At 41.7% G+C, this 16,326-nt stretch overlaps 1 protein-coding gene and 1 long non-coding RNA gene across 8 annotated transcripts in view; one reads left to right on the top strand and one right to left on the bottom strand.

Moving 5' to 3' along the window:
• Positions 1-16,326, top strand: part of npas2 (neuronal PAS domain protein 2) — a 268,594-nt gene that overhangs the window by 235,205 nt on the left and 17,063 nt on the right. For all 7 annotated transcript variants that reach the window (XM_043705135.1, XM_043705134.1, XM_043705131.1 and 4 more), the window contains 4 exons: positions 847-953; positions 3,311-3,388; positions 7,574-7,735; positions 9,292-9,507. In XM_043705135.1, the coding sequence (XP_043561070.1) occupies positions 847-953; positions 3,311-3,388; positions 7,574-7,735; positions 9,292-9,507 (563 nt within the window). The remainder of the gene's footprint in view (positions 1-846; positions 954-3,310; positions 3,389-7,573; positions 7,736-9,291; positions 9,508-16,326) is intronic.
• Positions 946-16,326, bottom strand: part of LOC122557423 — an 18,693-nt gene continuing 3,312 nt past the window's right edge. Inside the window, exons 2-3 of the long non-coding RNA XR_006313824.1 lie at positions 4,925-5,085; positions 946-1,034 (exon numbers count right to left, since the gene is read on the bottom strand). This is a non-coding gene — a long non-coding RNA (uncharacterized LOC122557423). The remainder of the gene's footprint in view (positions 1,035-4,924; positions 5,086-16,326) is intronic.

Here is a 16,326-nt window from a genome sequence, read left to right on the forward strand (position 1 = left end):
CTGGTTCATCTTATACCATCCTGAAGCTAAGACCATGGAACTATTGACTCTCTATGGCAATTAATTTCCAACTGTGAGTCTCCAATAGACACCGGACATGAATTAGAGAAAACTACAGCTTTGGAAACAATGGATGTAAATCAACCCATTCTGCCCAAGAATGTAGCATTCACCTAACATCATGCTTCAACTTACTCCTAAGACCATAGGATTTAGGAGTAGAAGTAGGTCATTCTGCCCATCGACTCTCTCGGCTATTCAATGATATCACGGCTGATCTGAAAACCACTCCACTCCACTGTTCTGCCGCATAGCCATTCCTTTGCTGCCACATACACCGTACTGTTCAAATTAGATAATTACTTTCACTAAAATTCAATAGCAGAGAAATGTGAACACTCCGGTAGGTTCAATTGAAGAGTTACAACTCACAAGTGGTAACGTTTGAGTTGGAAGGTGGCTTAGTTGTTAGAAAGATATATAATCAGCAATGAGAACAGTGCAGTCTGTCCTGGGAAAATTAGATCTAATAAGTTTTTGAAACGATCTCATTCTTTAGCAAAAATTGATAGTGCATTTCTCACTATTGAATATATATAAAATATAATGAGTTCACTTTCTTTCATTGTTTAAAACACCTTGCTCCTAACTGGATTATTTTGAAGTAATACTGTTATGTACTTTTAGTAAAATGCCAATGCTTTTTTGTTGTTAAACTGCACTCTTGCTGAAATTATATGCATGTAGTTCTTTTTTCTGAATTTTTGTGTTGGTTTCCTAATGAAACTTACAAGCTCAAGAGAAAGTCAGAGATTATTTTTGTCAATGAATGCTCGATTCTTTCAGCAACACAATCCAAAGTACGTACGGAAGCAAGCACACCTTCCAGACAATCAGTAAATACAAGTTTGCAGGACAAGTCAGCTCAGAGACCGCAGCAAGGTGGCACTCAGGTGTGTTTTTCTATCTTCTTCACATGCAGCAATATAAGCAGAATCGTAATTGCTGGGAAAGCTCAGCAGGTCTGAGAGCATCTGTGGAGACAAATCAGAGTTAATGTTTCAGGTGAAGTGACCTTTCCTCAGAACTGGGGTACCCCCCACTTGGGGACCCTGCAGCTTGTCGGACTCAATATCGAGTTCAGAGTTGAGAGTGTGAAGGTCTGAAGAAGGGCTTCGCCCCGAAATGTCGATTCTCCTGCTCCTCGGATGTTGCCTGACCTGTTGTGCTTTTCCAGCAACACACTCTCGACTCTGATCTCCAGTATCTGCAGACCTCACTGTCTCCTCCATATTGGATTCAACAACTTTAGGGCTTGAACTCTACTGTGTCCTTACCCCAAACTCCACACGTCATGCCTTGTCATCACATAGCCTGCTATTACACCCAGGTGGAGGTGGATCCTGCAGATGCTGGAAATTAGAGTCAAGATTACAGTGGTGCTTGAAAAGCACAGCAGGACAGGCAGCATCCGAGGAGCAGGAAAATCGACGTTTCGGGCAAAAGCCCTTCATCAGGAATGAGGGCTTTTGCCCAAAACGTGGATTTTCCTGCTCCTCGGTTGCTGCCTGTCCTGCTGTGCTTTTCCAGCACCACTCTAATCTTGATTGCTATTACACACAACCCATTGTTAGCCACTAACTGTCCCCATTAATTGCTGTTCACACTCTCACCAGATTGTTATGCACTCTCTCTTTGGGCTCTACCACCACCTATTGTTAATTGATTTCCCCCCGATCCACTCCATCTCCTGCAAATAAACCAACAATTTCCGAGGTATCATCAGTTTTTTTCATGTTTTTATTTAAGCAGAATCAAATGCCTGGCTGATATTTATCAAGACCAAGAAACTCTTACGATAACATAAGCCTCAAAAATAAAACTACTGATGAGACTAATTCATTGCTTCTTCCTCAAAGACTTTTCATCCTCTTCTGTCAGTCTACCATCCCATTTGGAAGAAACTTTTTTCAAAGAAAGGAAAGAGTTAGGACTTACATATTGCCTTTCACAATCTCAGAACACACCAAAGCCAGTGAAGTCATAGTGTGAAAGAGATGTACAGCACAGAAACAGATCCTTCGGTCCAACTCATCCATGCCGACCAGATATCCCAAACCAGCACCCGGTCCATATCCCTCCAAACCCTTTCTATTCATATAACTTTCCAGATGCCTTTTAAATGTTGCAATTGCACTAACCTCCACCACTTCCTCTGGCAGCTCATTCCATATACATACCACCCTCTGCATGAAAAAGTTGCCATTTAGGTCCCTTTTATATCTTTCCCCTCTCACCCTAAACCTATGCCCTCTACTTCTGGACTCCCCAATCCCAGGGAAGAGACTTGGCCTATTTATCCTATCCATGCCCCTCATGATTTTATAAACCTCTATAAGATCACCCCTCAGCCTCCGACGGTCCAGGGAAAACAGCCCCAGCCTACTCAACTTCTCCCTATAGCTTAAGTCCTCCAACCCTGGCAACATCCTTGTAAATCTTTTCTGAACCCTTTCAACTGAGGTGTTGTTGCTGTTCTAATAAAGGGAATCTACAGCCAGGAACTACTGAGAATGTGGAACACATTCCAACTGGAATGGTTGGGATGGATGGCATAGATTCATTTAAGGAGAAGCTGGATAATATATGATGGTGAAAGGAACAGAAGAGTTATGCTGCTAATGAGGTCTGGTAGGAGACATATGCAGACCATTAATGAAGTGGGCAGAGTGGTGGGGTACCTGCTTCTGAGCAACAACCTCTGGGTTCAAGTCTCACCTGTGTTTGAGATATACCTTTGGGCGGCACGGTGGCACAGTGGTTAGCACTGCTGCCTCACAGCGCCAGAGACCCTGGTTCAATTCCCACCTCAGGCGACTGACTGTGTGGAGTTTGCACATTCTCCCAGTGTCTGCGTGGGTTTCCTCCGGGTGCTCCGGTTTCCTCCCACAGCCCAAAGATGTGCAGGTCAGGGTGAATTGGCCATGCTAAATTGCCCGTAGTGTTAGGTAAGGGGTAGATGTGTAGGGGTATGGGTGGGTTGTGCTTCGGCGGGGCGGTGTGGACTTGTTGGGCCGAAGGGCCTGTTTCCACATTGTAAGTAATCTAATCTAAAAGATTGACCAAAAGTAACGACAGCAGCTGAACAAATGTGCTGTTTTGGTTCTGTAAATGCCACATCAACATTTTTAGAATGGACCAAATAGTTTACTTACACAGAAACGACAAAGGGCACCTTCTTGTATTCAGTATATCTTTACTTAACAAAGTATGTTTTGACCAATGGATTCAGTTGTTTTTTATTTTCTAGGCCCTGATGGCAATGCCACCATCACCGGATGCACATCAACAGCAGCCAGCTGTGATCTCTACTCAACAAGCTCCCTCAGTAAGCAATCCCCATTTGCTGGATTTCCTTGCTTTCTTTCACAATTAAAAGCCTATGAGTGATTTCGCAACTGGATTTAACCTCAGACATCACACGACACTAGGTTATAGTCCAACAGGTTTATTTGAAATCACAAACCTTTCAGAATGCTATTCCTTCATCAGGGTGAAGTGAAAGAGCAGCGTTCCAAACATTTGTGATTTCAAATAAACCTATTGGACTATAATCTGGTGTCATGTGACATCTGACTTTGTCCACCCCAGTCCAACACCAGTATCTCCACATCAGTTTTCATGTTATAACGTAGACAACAAATAAGTAGTTGTACACAATAAACATTACCTTTATCCTTTAGTTAAAGACCTGAATGGTTGGGTTGTTTTCTGAGCAAAGGTGGGACAGGCTCGACTGGTATCCACTGGAATTTTGACATTAAGTAAATAGAATGCTGCAGTGTGTCATGAGAGAATTGAAAAGAACAGTAGGGGGAGATTATGCTTTGGTTATACAGGGTGAGACCACACCTGGAGCATTGTGTACGGTATTGGTCCCCTTATTTACAGAAGGTTGTAAATGGCTTGAAATGTTTCACAGGTTGATTAGAATAATACTTGGAATGGGTGCGTTGTGGTTGGAGGAAGGGTTTGGGCAGGCTGGGCTTACATCCAACCGAGTTCAAAAGAGTAAGGGACAGCTTGATGGAAATGTATATTTTGAGGGATCTTATCAAGGTGCACATGGAAGAATGTTCTCTCTTGTCCAAGAGGGGTCAAAAATAAGGAGTTTCTTTTTTAAGATAGAGAGAACTCTTTCCTTTCAGATTTTGAGAATCTTTGGAATTCTCTTCTTCCAAAGATAGTAGCAGCAGAGTCCTATTTTTATGGCAGGGTGAATAGATCTTTGATAAGTAAGAGGGTGAAAAGTTATAAGTGGAAATATGGAGTAATCAGATCAATGAAGAACTCATTGAATGATGGAACAGGCTTTGACAGCTCCCAACATGTGTGTTAATATTCCTTATTTCAGTATTAAACAATGGCCTCACCAACATCTATGCTAACAACTCAGTTGGAACATTGTGCGTTCCAAAAATTGTGAGTTCAAGTTCCATCCTAGACTGGCACTTTTAGGCAGTACTGTGGCAGAGCAGCATTGTTAGAAGTGGTCTTAAAGCAAGGGGATATAAAAATTTCGATGCCACTAATTTGAAGATAGGTAGGGGAGTTATCAGTGTATGCCAATATCTATCCCTCCATCAACATCGATAAAATAAGATTATCTGTCATTTTTCAAAATGCTTTTTGTGGTAGCTCACATAATGCAAATTAGCAACCACATTTCCTATATTATAAGTCACTACACTCTGACAATAAATGATGTCCATGTGAAAGGTACTGTATAAATATAACTTTTATTCAGTGTTGTTTCAAAATTCCCACAATTTCCTCACTTAACAGCCTCACAAGGATTTTCAGATGCATTTTATGTAGCTGTTGAGGCTTAACTATTATATTGTTATGATATGTTACTACTTACATCTGCAACACTCTGGCCCTTTTCCAGAGATCTCACTTGTCTTTTCCTTTGGCACAAATTGAAATCAGAAATGTTCGACAGCCTCGCAGCATCATTCGCTGTACTTTCTGTGTCCTCCCTCCTTCCCTCAATTCTCCATCTCTCTTCCAGTAACAAAAAACCTGGACAAATATATAAACAAATGAGAGTGGCAAACAGAAAATTACCCACAAGTCCATTGTGCATATCCCATGCATTGGGATACAGAGATTCCATACCTACCTGGACATGAGCAATCTCCCAGAAGTGGGGGGAAAAAGCAGGTTAAAAACCCAGGCCCATTAGTAAGGCAAATGGAAAATTCCTATTTGGTCTCCTAAGATGATTGTAACCATTCAAGACCTATATTACACAACATCTACCTTTTTTGTATTATTCTGCCATGGATTGCTGACATCACTGGTAAGGAGATGTAGGAGGAAACCTATGCAGACATGGGGAGAATGTGCAAACTCCACACAGACAGTCGCCCAATGGCGGAGTGAATTATGGAGTGGCACAGTGGTTCAGTGGTTAGCACTGCTGCTCCACAGCACCAGATCACTATCTATCCTTAAATTGTTCTCAAGAAGTTGGTGATGAGCCGCCATCTTGAATCACTGCATTGTAGGCATCCACACATGCTGTTTCTTCATGTGGGTCAGTCCAGAATTAGGGGGCACTCTTTTAAACTAGGGGATCATCCTTTTAGGAACAAAATGAGGAGAATCATTTTCTCTCAGACGGTTGTTGAGCTGTGGAATTCTCTGCCCCAGAAGGTGGTGGAGGCAAGATGGTTACATTTCTATAAGTCAGGGTTGGATTAATTATTGTTAGGGGATTGGGGGTAGGATATGGTGCAGAGGTAATACCCCCTATTTCTAAACCAGGGGGTCAAGGTTAAGGCCCCATCTGCTCCAGCAGTGTGTCCTACTGCACCCAAACAAGTTGATCCAAAATATTGAGGTTCTTGTTAGGCAAGGGAATCAAGGGTTAGCGGGGTTAGATGAGAATGTGGAATTTGTAACACTTGCAGCTTAGCTATTGTCCTAAGAGATAGCACAGCAGGTTCAAGGGGCTGAATGGTCTACTTCAGCTCCTGTTTTGAATGCTTGTATGTTAAAGACAGAGTTTGGGATTTTTGCTCCAGTGACAGTGAAGCAATAGCGATATATTTCCAAGTTATGATGGTGTGTGGCTCAGAGGGGAACATGCAGCCCAGGTATTTGATATCCTTGTCTTTCTAGGTGGGAGAAGTTGCAGCTTTCGAAGATGGTCCATGGATTCAAATATTTCTAAGAAATTATGAACTGCCTAATGTCCAATCCCATTGAGCCCTTGTATAACTTTAAGTGTATATTTGGTCCTCTCAACCATAACAATTGTAAATAACTAGCCTCTATTTAATCCAGGAAAGGCAATGGCTGAGTGAATTATGGGGTAGCACAGTGGTTCAGTGGCTAGCACTGCTGCTTCACAGTGCCAGTGACCCAGGTTCAATACCAGTCTCGGGCAATTGTCTGTGTGGAGTTTGCACATTCTCCCCGTGTCTGCGTAGGTTTCCTCTCAGTCCAAGGTTGTGCAGGTCAAGTGAATTGGCCATGCTAAATTGCCCATAGTGTTAGGTGCAATAGTCAGAGGGAAATAAGTATAGGTGGGTTACTCTTCGGAGGGTTGGTTTGGTTTGGACTTGTTGGGCTGAAGGGTCTGTTTCCACACTGTTGGGGAATCTAATCTTATAATAGACTATTAATCAGAGATCCAGGTAATGTTCTGGGGACCTGGGTTTGATTACCACTGTGGTGGCATTTGAATTCACTGTGAAGCCTAATGATGACCGTTAAATGATTTTTGGGGACAAACCCATCTAGTTCACTCGTGTCTTTTCGGGTAGGACTGGCATACCTGAGACTCACAGCAATGTAGTTGACTCTTAAGTGTTCCCTGGCCAATAAATCTGGAAATGAATTTGTAACAAAAAACTACCTAAACCATCCATATAATACTCTACTGTACAATTTCAGGTTCTTGATATTTTTGTAAGTTAGCTTTATTACCAATCATCAGTGCTGAAAATGTGTTGCTGGAAAGGCACAGGTCAGGCAGCATCCAAGGAGCAGGAGAATCGACGTTTCGGGCATGAGCCCTTCTTCAGGAATGAGGAAAGTGTGTCCAGCAGGCTAAGATAAAAGGTAGGGAGGAGGGACTTGGGGGAGGGGCGTTGGAAATGCGATAGATGGAAGGAGGTTAAGGTGAGGGTGATAGGCCGGAGTGGGGGTGGGGGCGGAGAGGTCCTTGGATGCTGCCTGACCTGCTGTGCTTTTCCAGCAACACATTTTCAGCTCTGATCTCCAGCATCTGCAGTCCTCACTTCCTCCTACCAATCATCAGTCCCCAGATATTTGTCTATATAATTGCTGCTGGCTGGTGTTTGATAATTGATTGAATTCTCTCCATGATTTCAAGCTAACTGGTTGGTATTAGCCACTTTTATTACCCAGCTCTCCTTTGCATTTGAAAGGAAATGATTCAGAGAGCACAGTGAGACGTGTGGAAGAGTGTTCATTGTTTGTGACTGATGCCACAAGTTCCTGTTGGAGATCTGTTTTGCTGAAGTCTGTGTTTCTGCAGCAGCCCATGTACCAGTGTCCTGCACAACTGGGAGTGATGCACCAGCTGAAGGAGCAACTGGAGGAGAGGACTCGCATCCTCCAGGCAAACATCAAGACACAGCAGGAGGAGCTGCATCACATTAAGGAACAGTTGCAGTTTGTGCATGACTCGAATCTCCAGGTATCATTCTCATGGATATGTGTGTGCTTTATTTACTCGCCCTTTAGCCTCATTGGAGATGGTATAGATCTTTCAACATACAATGTTGCTGTGCTTTTGAACATAATGCTTCCCTTTTGGCTGTTATGCCATCATAGAATCAGCCCCATCGAGTCCATACCGATCCTCTGAGAGCATGCCACTCAAACCCAGCCCCCTACCCTATCCTTATAACCCTGCATTTCCCATGGTTAATCCACATAATCTACACATTAGGGAGCAATTTCCCATGGTTAGTCCATCAAACTTACACACTAGAGAGCAATTTCTCATGGTTAATCCACCTTTCCTGTACATCTTTGGATTGTGGGAGGAAACCGGAGCACCCGGAGGAAGCACACTCAGACATGGGGAGAATGTGCAAATTCCACACAGACAGTAAGGTGGATTCAATAGACAATAGGTGCAGGAGTAGGTCATTCTGCCCTTCGAGCACTATTCATTATGATCATGGCTGATCATTCTCAATCAGTATCCTGTTCCTGCCTTATCCCCATAACTCTTGATTCCACTCTCCTTAAGAGCTCTATCCAACTCTTTCTTGCACTGTGTGGCAGCGGTGCTAACCACTGAGTCTCCATGCTGCCCATTGAATGTTGAAGCAGGTGGCATGGTGGCTAAATGGTTAGCACTGCTGCCTCACAGCGCTAGGGACCCGGATTCAATTCCAGTCTCAGGTGACTGTGTGTGGAGTTTGCACATTCTCCCCATGTCTAAGTGGGTATCCTCTGGGTGTTCCAGTTTTCTCCCTCAGTCCAAAGCTGTACATGTTAGGGATGGCTCGGCCACGCTAAATTGTCCATCGTGTTCAGGGATGTGTTGGTTTGGTGCATTAGTCAGGGATACATATAAGGTAGGGATAATGGGTCTGGGTGGGTTACTCTTCGGAGGGTCAGTGTGGAACTGTTGGGCTGAATGGCCTGTTTCCACACTGTAGGGACTCTATGATCGAATGGCCCATTCCTGTTACTAACTGATGTCTTATGTATTTCCTTTTCCTATGTACTATAAAGTGAACATTTTCACCTTCCCAAGACGCTCTTTATATACCTAGCTCTGTATACCATCTGCAAGAGGTACTGAAGCAGTTCACAAATGGGTCTGGGTGGGTAACTCTTCAGAGGGTTAGTGTGGACTTGTTGGGCCAAATGGCCTGTTTCCACACTGCAGGGAATCTAATCTAAAAACCAAGGCATCCCCAATAGCATTTCCGAACTTGTGATCTCTATCATCTACAAGGTCTAGGGCAGCAGATATCTGGGAACACCATCATCTCCAGGTTCCCTTCCAAACCACATACCATCCTGATTTGAAGTGATATTGCCTTTCCTTCACTAAGGCAGCCTTGTCAGAGACATCAATCTGATTAATAAACTATCCCAAGGTTTCAGAGCCATTCAACATCATGGGAGAGAGCAATTTCAGGGAATGTCTTGTAATTTCATGGTGCCTATTTCACAGTGCAGTGAAATAATTCTATGTAGGTTTTAATACATTTTATTTTTATGTGACCATAGATGATGCTTCAACAGCCCAATTCACTTGCGTTTAATACATTGGACCATCAAGATCAAGGACAGCAACAGCAGCAGCAGCAGCAACCAGGGAATGTCATGCAAAGCCCCTGCTTATCCAGCAAGCAGATGCAAGCTCTTGTGGACTCCGAATTACTCAGCCAGCAATTGTCCTCTTCTCAACATGTCCTCAGAGAACCGAATGTGAAATCAGTGCCGGTAATACCTTCCCCACAATATGCAATGGCCCAAATGCAACTTCTGAGGGGTCTTTAGCACATGACTACTAGCTGTTGTTCTGACCAATAGGCTAAAGAAAATGCAAGAATCTCCAGTGATGTGGAGGTGGTGGTGTTGGACTGGGTGGACAAAGTTAAAAATCAAGATTAGAATGGTGCTGGAAAAGCACAGCAGGTCAGGTAGCATCCGAGGAGCAGGAGAATCGACGTTTCGGGCAAAAGCCCTTCATCAGGATTATGGGTCCTGCTCCTCGGATGCAGCCTGACCTGCTGTGCTTTTCCAGCACCACTCTAATCTTAACTCTGATCTCCATCATCTGCGGTCCTCACTTTCGCAAAGTTACAAATCACACAACACCAGGTTACAGTCCAACAGGTCGATTAGAAGCACTAGCTTTCAGAGTGCTGTTCCTTCATATGTAGCTGATGAAGGAGCAGCACTCCGAAAGCTAGTCTTTTCAAATAAATCAGTTGGACTATAACCCGATGGTGTGTGATTTGTAACTTTGATCTCCAGTGACATTGCACGCATGGTTTCAAACCAAGTGTAGTCTTTAGCTGAAGCAAGGTTGAGGAAGAGGGATTACTGGCCCAGGACAGACAGACAGAAATCATTTCCCTTTTTGTTTGTACTTATACATACTGCCATTATTTCTGCATCTTTTCATTGTGGTCTCCTCAAATTAACCAGGTAAAATACCAACAGTACGTTGCATTTACATAACTCATTTCAAGTAGTAAAATGTCCCAAGGTGATTTGCTGGAGAATTTTCAAACAGCGAGTTAGATAAGGCTACATTATGTCAGATGACCCAAAATAAAATGATCAAAGAGTTTTTGAACAATGTTTTAAAGACAGAAGAGAAGTACAGAGATTTAGGGAAGGAATTCCAGGGCTTGGAGCTGTGGCAACTGAGGACACAGGTATTATTATTGATGGAGTAACTAAACTAAGGGATGCTCAAGAGGCTGGAATTGATGAAGTAGAGTTATTTCAGAGTGTTGCAAGGCTGGAGGAGATTTTAGGGTTAGGACAGGGTGAGGCCAACACAGGATTGATAGGTGAAAAGAACTTGCTCTCAGCTAGATACATAGAAACATGGAAAATAAGAGCTGGAGTAGGCCATTTGGCCCTTTGAGCCTGCTCCACCATTCAATATGACCGGAGTTGATCATCCAACTCAGTCCCCTTGTTCCTTTTTTCTCCCTATACCCTCTGATCCCTTTAGTTAAAGAACCATATTGAAAATTTTCCTGAAAATTTTCAATGTTTTGGCCTCCACATTCTGGGAGAATAAATTTCTCCTTACCTCAATCCTAAACATCTGCCCCTTATTCTTAAACTCTGACCTCTGATTCTGCACTCCCTGGTCATCAGGAACATTCTTCCTGCATCCACCTTGTCTAATCCTGTTAGAATTTTACAGGTTTCTGAGATTCCTCCTTATTCGCAACTCTGCTGTATTTAGTCCTAATTGATCTAGTCTTTCCCTGTATGTCAGTCTTGCCATTCCCAGGAATCAGTCTGATAAACCTTCTTTGCACTCTGTCCATAACCAGAACATCCTTCCTCAATTGAGGAGACCAAAACTGTATACAGTACTCCAGGTGTGGTCTCACCAAGGCCCTGTACGATTGTAGCAAAACATCCCTAGTTCTGTACACAAATCCTCTCTCTATGAAGGCCAACATACCATTTGCCTCCTTCAGCACAAGCTGCACCTGTACCTTCAGTGACTGGTGTACAAGGAGACCCAGGTCTCATTACACCTCCCCCTTTTACAATCTATTGCCATTCAGATAAGCTGCTCTCCTGACTTTGCTTCCAAAGTGGTTGGTGTTGCTTCTTTCCAGATTATACTACATCTTCCATCTTTGTCCACTTACTTAACCTCTCCAAATCACAGTGAAGCTTCTCTACATCCTCCTCACATATCCCCTCTCATCCAGCTTTATGCCATCTGCAAATCTGGAGATATGATACATAGCTTCCTTATCTAACCATTAACGTATATTGTAATAGCTGGGGTCCAAGCAGTAATCTCTACAGTAGCCCACTAATCACTGCCCTCCACTCAGAAAATGATCCATTTATTCCAACTCTTTGTTTCCTGTCTGCCAACTGGTTCTCAATCCATTTCAGTACATGACCTCCAATCCTAAGTACTTTAATTTTTCATGCTAATTTCTTATGTGGGACCTGATTGAAAGCCTTCTGAAATTCCAAATAAACCACATCCACCAGATCCCCCTTATCCGCTCTACCAGTTACATTCTCAAAATACTCCAGCAGTTATGTCAAGCACAGCTTCCCCTGGATACACCCATATTTACTCTGTTGATCCTGTCATTATCTTTCAACTGGTCTCTTATTACAACTTTTATAATGGACTGTAGCGCTTCTCCCACTCCCAATGTCAAGCTAACTAGTCGAGAATTCCCTGTTTTCTCTCTGCCTCCCTTCTTCCCTCACAGGGTTAACGTTAGCTACCTTCCAATCCATAGGAACCTGTTCCAGAGTCTTAAAAATTTTGGACGATGATCACTAGCATATCTGTTATTTCTTGGGCCATTTCCTTAACTACTCTGGGATGAAGATTATCAGGCCCTAGGGATTTATCTGCCTTTAATCCCTCTAGTTTCCCCAACATAATTTCCCTACTTATATTAATTTCTTTCAAATCTTCCTTCACATTCAGCCTTGTGATCCGCATATTTCTGGCGTGTTAGGACGGAGCTAAAGTACATATTTAGTTAGTCTTCCATCTTTTTGTTTACCGTTATAAGTTTCCCATTCCATTTTAAATTCCCCACAAAAAGTGGACACCAGAGTTTTGGATAGCCTCAAGTTTACATGGATGAACTGTCAGATATGCCATTGGAATACTCAAGTTCAGAGATATCAAAGGCGAGGGTGAGGTTTTCAACACCAGATAATCTGGAATGATGCTTCTCACTGCAATACCTCCACTTCCAGGACTGTTTCACGTCACCCTTCTCCCAGTAGTGATGCTACAATACCCTCCACTGGCAGGAGAGTGTAATTACAGCATGACATGTTTACATAGGTAAATTGCATTGCAAATGTGGCCTTTGAATTTAGAACTTACAACACATCTTGAGATCATGAAAAGCAGTATAAACATCCAAGCCCTTTCTTATTTTTCCTTCTTTCTTTTAGAATGAAAAGAAAAACTGAAAGGACTACATTGATAAAATCCTAACATTCTATTATAATATATACTGCATCCAAGTAAAGTTATTTGTTTGCCATTAACTTCAAAAGAAACTGGACGTATTGTTATTGAGGATAAACTGATGAAAGGGTGCTTTCCAAATTACTTTGTACGTGTTAGATAGTTGTGGAATAAAGATCTACTTAATGTCACCTTCTACAGCTGATGCCGCAGTCCTGACCAAATGATAGACGATAAGTGCAGTACAATGATCAAATATAACCCAACCTTTGATTCATTGGTCAAAACCATCAATTCTGAGTGAAGCTGAATTAAAGAATATATTTCAATGTCTTAGCATTGCCCCCTAGAATTGTAAAACCCTCTTTAAATGCTTAAGTGTCAGGAATATGTGTTTAACTTCATTTACATTAAGTACTTTTATTCAGAGTTTTGATAGATAACTAACAAATTCTGTACTGTCTGTACTGTATGTACATTTGTATGTCAAATGCAGGAACAACACTTTACTCCCTGCTGCTAATCAGCTTATGAACATATGATTAGTTGACTGACACACAAGACATTCCACTAACCTATTAACCAAATTGTTAAAATAATTATTTAGGACTTGTTGATGGCTTTGTAAAAGCATTGATATGAGAGTCATAAAGAATGTTTTTATGAACTAATATCATTGCTAAAGTTTGATTATTCCTTCAAGGATTTATGTTTGGGATGGAGCTGTGTTTAGTGGTGTCTTGAAAAATAGTTGACTTAGTGCAATTAGCTTAACAAGAGAAAAGTCATTGATGGTGTGTGCTGAAACCAGATAGACCCGTTTGTGGTTGTCACATTTGCAGTCTGACTCATAAGGATTAGTTATCTGCTCCTGGGCCCATTTGTTATGTTCACTCTCAACAATACTGAGAACAGCAGAACGTAGAAGAAAGTGAGAACTGCAGATACTGGAGGTCAGAGTTGAGAGTGTGGTGCTGGGAAAGCACAGCAGGTCAGGCAGCATCCGAGGATCAGTAGAATCGACATTTCGGGCATAAACTGAGAGATAAATGGAAGGAGGGGGTGGGATTGGTGGGAAGATAGCTGAGAAAGTGAAGAAACAAAAAAATACAAAACAAAGAACAGACAAAACAAACTTTGAAGAACATAGATAAAGTAGGAAGGAGCTCAGAAGAGGAGTTAGGAGGGCTAGAAGGGGCTATGAAATGTCCTTGGCCAACAGGGTTAAGGAGAATACCAAAGCATTTTGTACATATACAGATGAACCTCGATTATCCGGCATTCAATTATCCAAGTACTGGATTATCCGGCAAGATCGCTAGGTCCTGATGCTTGGCTAAACTATGTTATCCAGCATTTCATTATCCATAATTTGATTAACCAAGTGAAATACTCCCCACCCGTGTCCTTTAGATAATCAAAGTTCCTCTGTATTAGGAGTGAGAGGTGAGCTAGGGAAAGAGTAGGCCCACTCAAGGATAAAGAAGAGAGGCTATATGTGAAACCAGAGAAAATGGGCGAGATCCTTAATGAGTACTTTAGATCAGTATTCACCAAAGAGAGGGACATGAGGCACGTTGAGGTTAGGGAAAGGTGTGTGAATACTCTCGGGCAGGTCAACGTAATGAAGGAGGAAGTGTTGGGTGTCTTGAAATGCATTAAGGTAGACAAATCCCAGGACTAGGTGGGATCTCAAAGTATAACTGTATAACTGAAGCACAACCCCTCTCATGATGTATTCAATTCTATTTACAAGAAATGATCATATTCTGTTAGCTTTCCTAACTATTTGCTATGACTGCATGTTAACATTTGGCAATTAATGCATAAAGATGCCCAAATCTCTCGACATCTCAGAGACTTGCATTTTCTCATTATTTAGATAATATGCTTCTTTTTTAATTCTTCCTGACCAAAATTGACAATTTCGATTTTGCCCACAATTTGTTGGGGGGCGGAGGGGGAGGAGATCCAACTTACAAACACTCATACGTGATCCTATACAGAGCGGATAATTTTAAATATCTAACATATAATAATTTCCAGTACATAGGAATGACTTCTTTATATTGTACTGCATTGTGTTCTGAATTGCATACTCCAGTTTTCAAAGATTGTCTGTACTCCATTTACCATAGCTTTGTCAGCTCACACAACCTACCTATATTCCTATCAAGCCAATCTATTATCCATATCAAAATGTTCTGCCCTATACCATAAGCTGGATATTATCAAAGATACAGATGTAGAATAAGACAGATTAAATGCACCAACACAAATGCACCATCTTTCCCTTGCCACTTAGCTCAATGTCTCATCTCTATTAAACGTCAGAGCCATGATCTAAACTTAGATTACAAACTCATTATTCAGCAGCTACTTGGAGAGACTGGTATTGAAACTAAGGCCTTAATGTATTAATACCATGTGTTGACAGTTCTCATAAATCAAAAACCTTATGATCAAATTTTTTTTCACTGGGTAAACAGATTTCAGTAGGTTGTACGTTGTCAAATCTACACCGATTATTCACAGAATTGTGTCTACCGAGTTTTGGATATTATTCCACTGATATTTCCTTGCTCTTTTCAAAAATTTCTTTTTCAAATATCTGTCAATTGCTCCTTTGAGAACTTTGTTATTTTACAATCTGTCCACTACCTGGTCAGTCTTAATAAACCTTCTTATCAAAGAAAAAATCCTCTTATCTCACACCTCAACATTTGACGATGTTCTTAATTTTTTGATGTCCATATAGGAAACAGAGAAAATGTGTTCATATTGACTGAAGAGTTTGGGATTAGGAAACATCGTGTGAAAAATTAGAATTGGACCTTTCAGGAGTGAAATTTGAAAACACTGTTACATCCAAATTGTTAAACTTTGTCCTGTGTTTATGCTGAAATAATTATTAATTTTAAATTTGCAATTGAGTGCACAATCTGTGTACTTTTCATTTGTTCATGTGATTGTCAAAGGCTATGCCATCATTTTTTGACCACTCACTAAGTCTTCTATTGCCCATTACTAATTACCCTAAGAATCAATCGCATTGTTGTTGGTCTGGAGTCAAATGCAGGCCACACTGGGTAAGAATGGCAGATTTATTTCCCTATAGGACATTAGTGAACCACAGGTGCATTTTTCCAACAATTGATAGTAGTTACATTATCACAATTAGGCGAGTCTACTATCCCAGATCCTTATTGAATTCAAATTTCACTCCCTGCCATGGTGGGATTCGAAACCATGTCATCAGAACATGGAGTTCTGGATTACAAACCCGGTGACCACAGCACAGAATCTGTTAAAATTGGAAGATCCTTGCATTTGTGGTCAATGCCACCACCACTAGGTGGAGCAACACACAAGCCTATGGAGAATTGGAATGACACTTGCTGAGAGACCAATGTTTAAAGTAGCGTTAGGAAGTTTAGGATGATTCAGGAGATTGCCTGAGAAATTTTTCTTCGCTCTAGATGTAACCAAAAAGCTAAATGTATCAGTGTGCATGGTGTAGAGAGTATAACCGTTGAGGAGAAAGTGAGGTCTGCAGATGCTGGAGATCAGAGCTGAAAATGTGTTGCTGGAAAAGCGCAGCA

This window comes from Chiloscyllium plagiosum, chromosome 15 (assembly GCF_004010195.1).
Source record: "Chiloscyllium plagiosum isolate BGI_BamShark_2017 chromosome 15, ASM401019v2, whole genome shotgun sequence".
NCBI classification, from domain to species: domain Eukaryota; kingdom Metazoa; phylum Chordata; class Chondrichthyes; order Orectolobiformes; family Hemiscylliidae; genus Chiloscyllium; species Chiloscyllium plagiosum.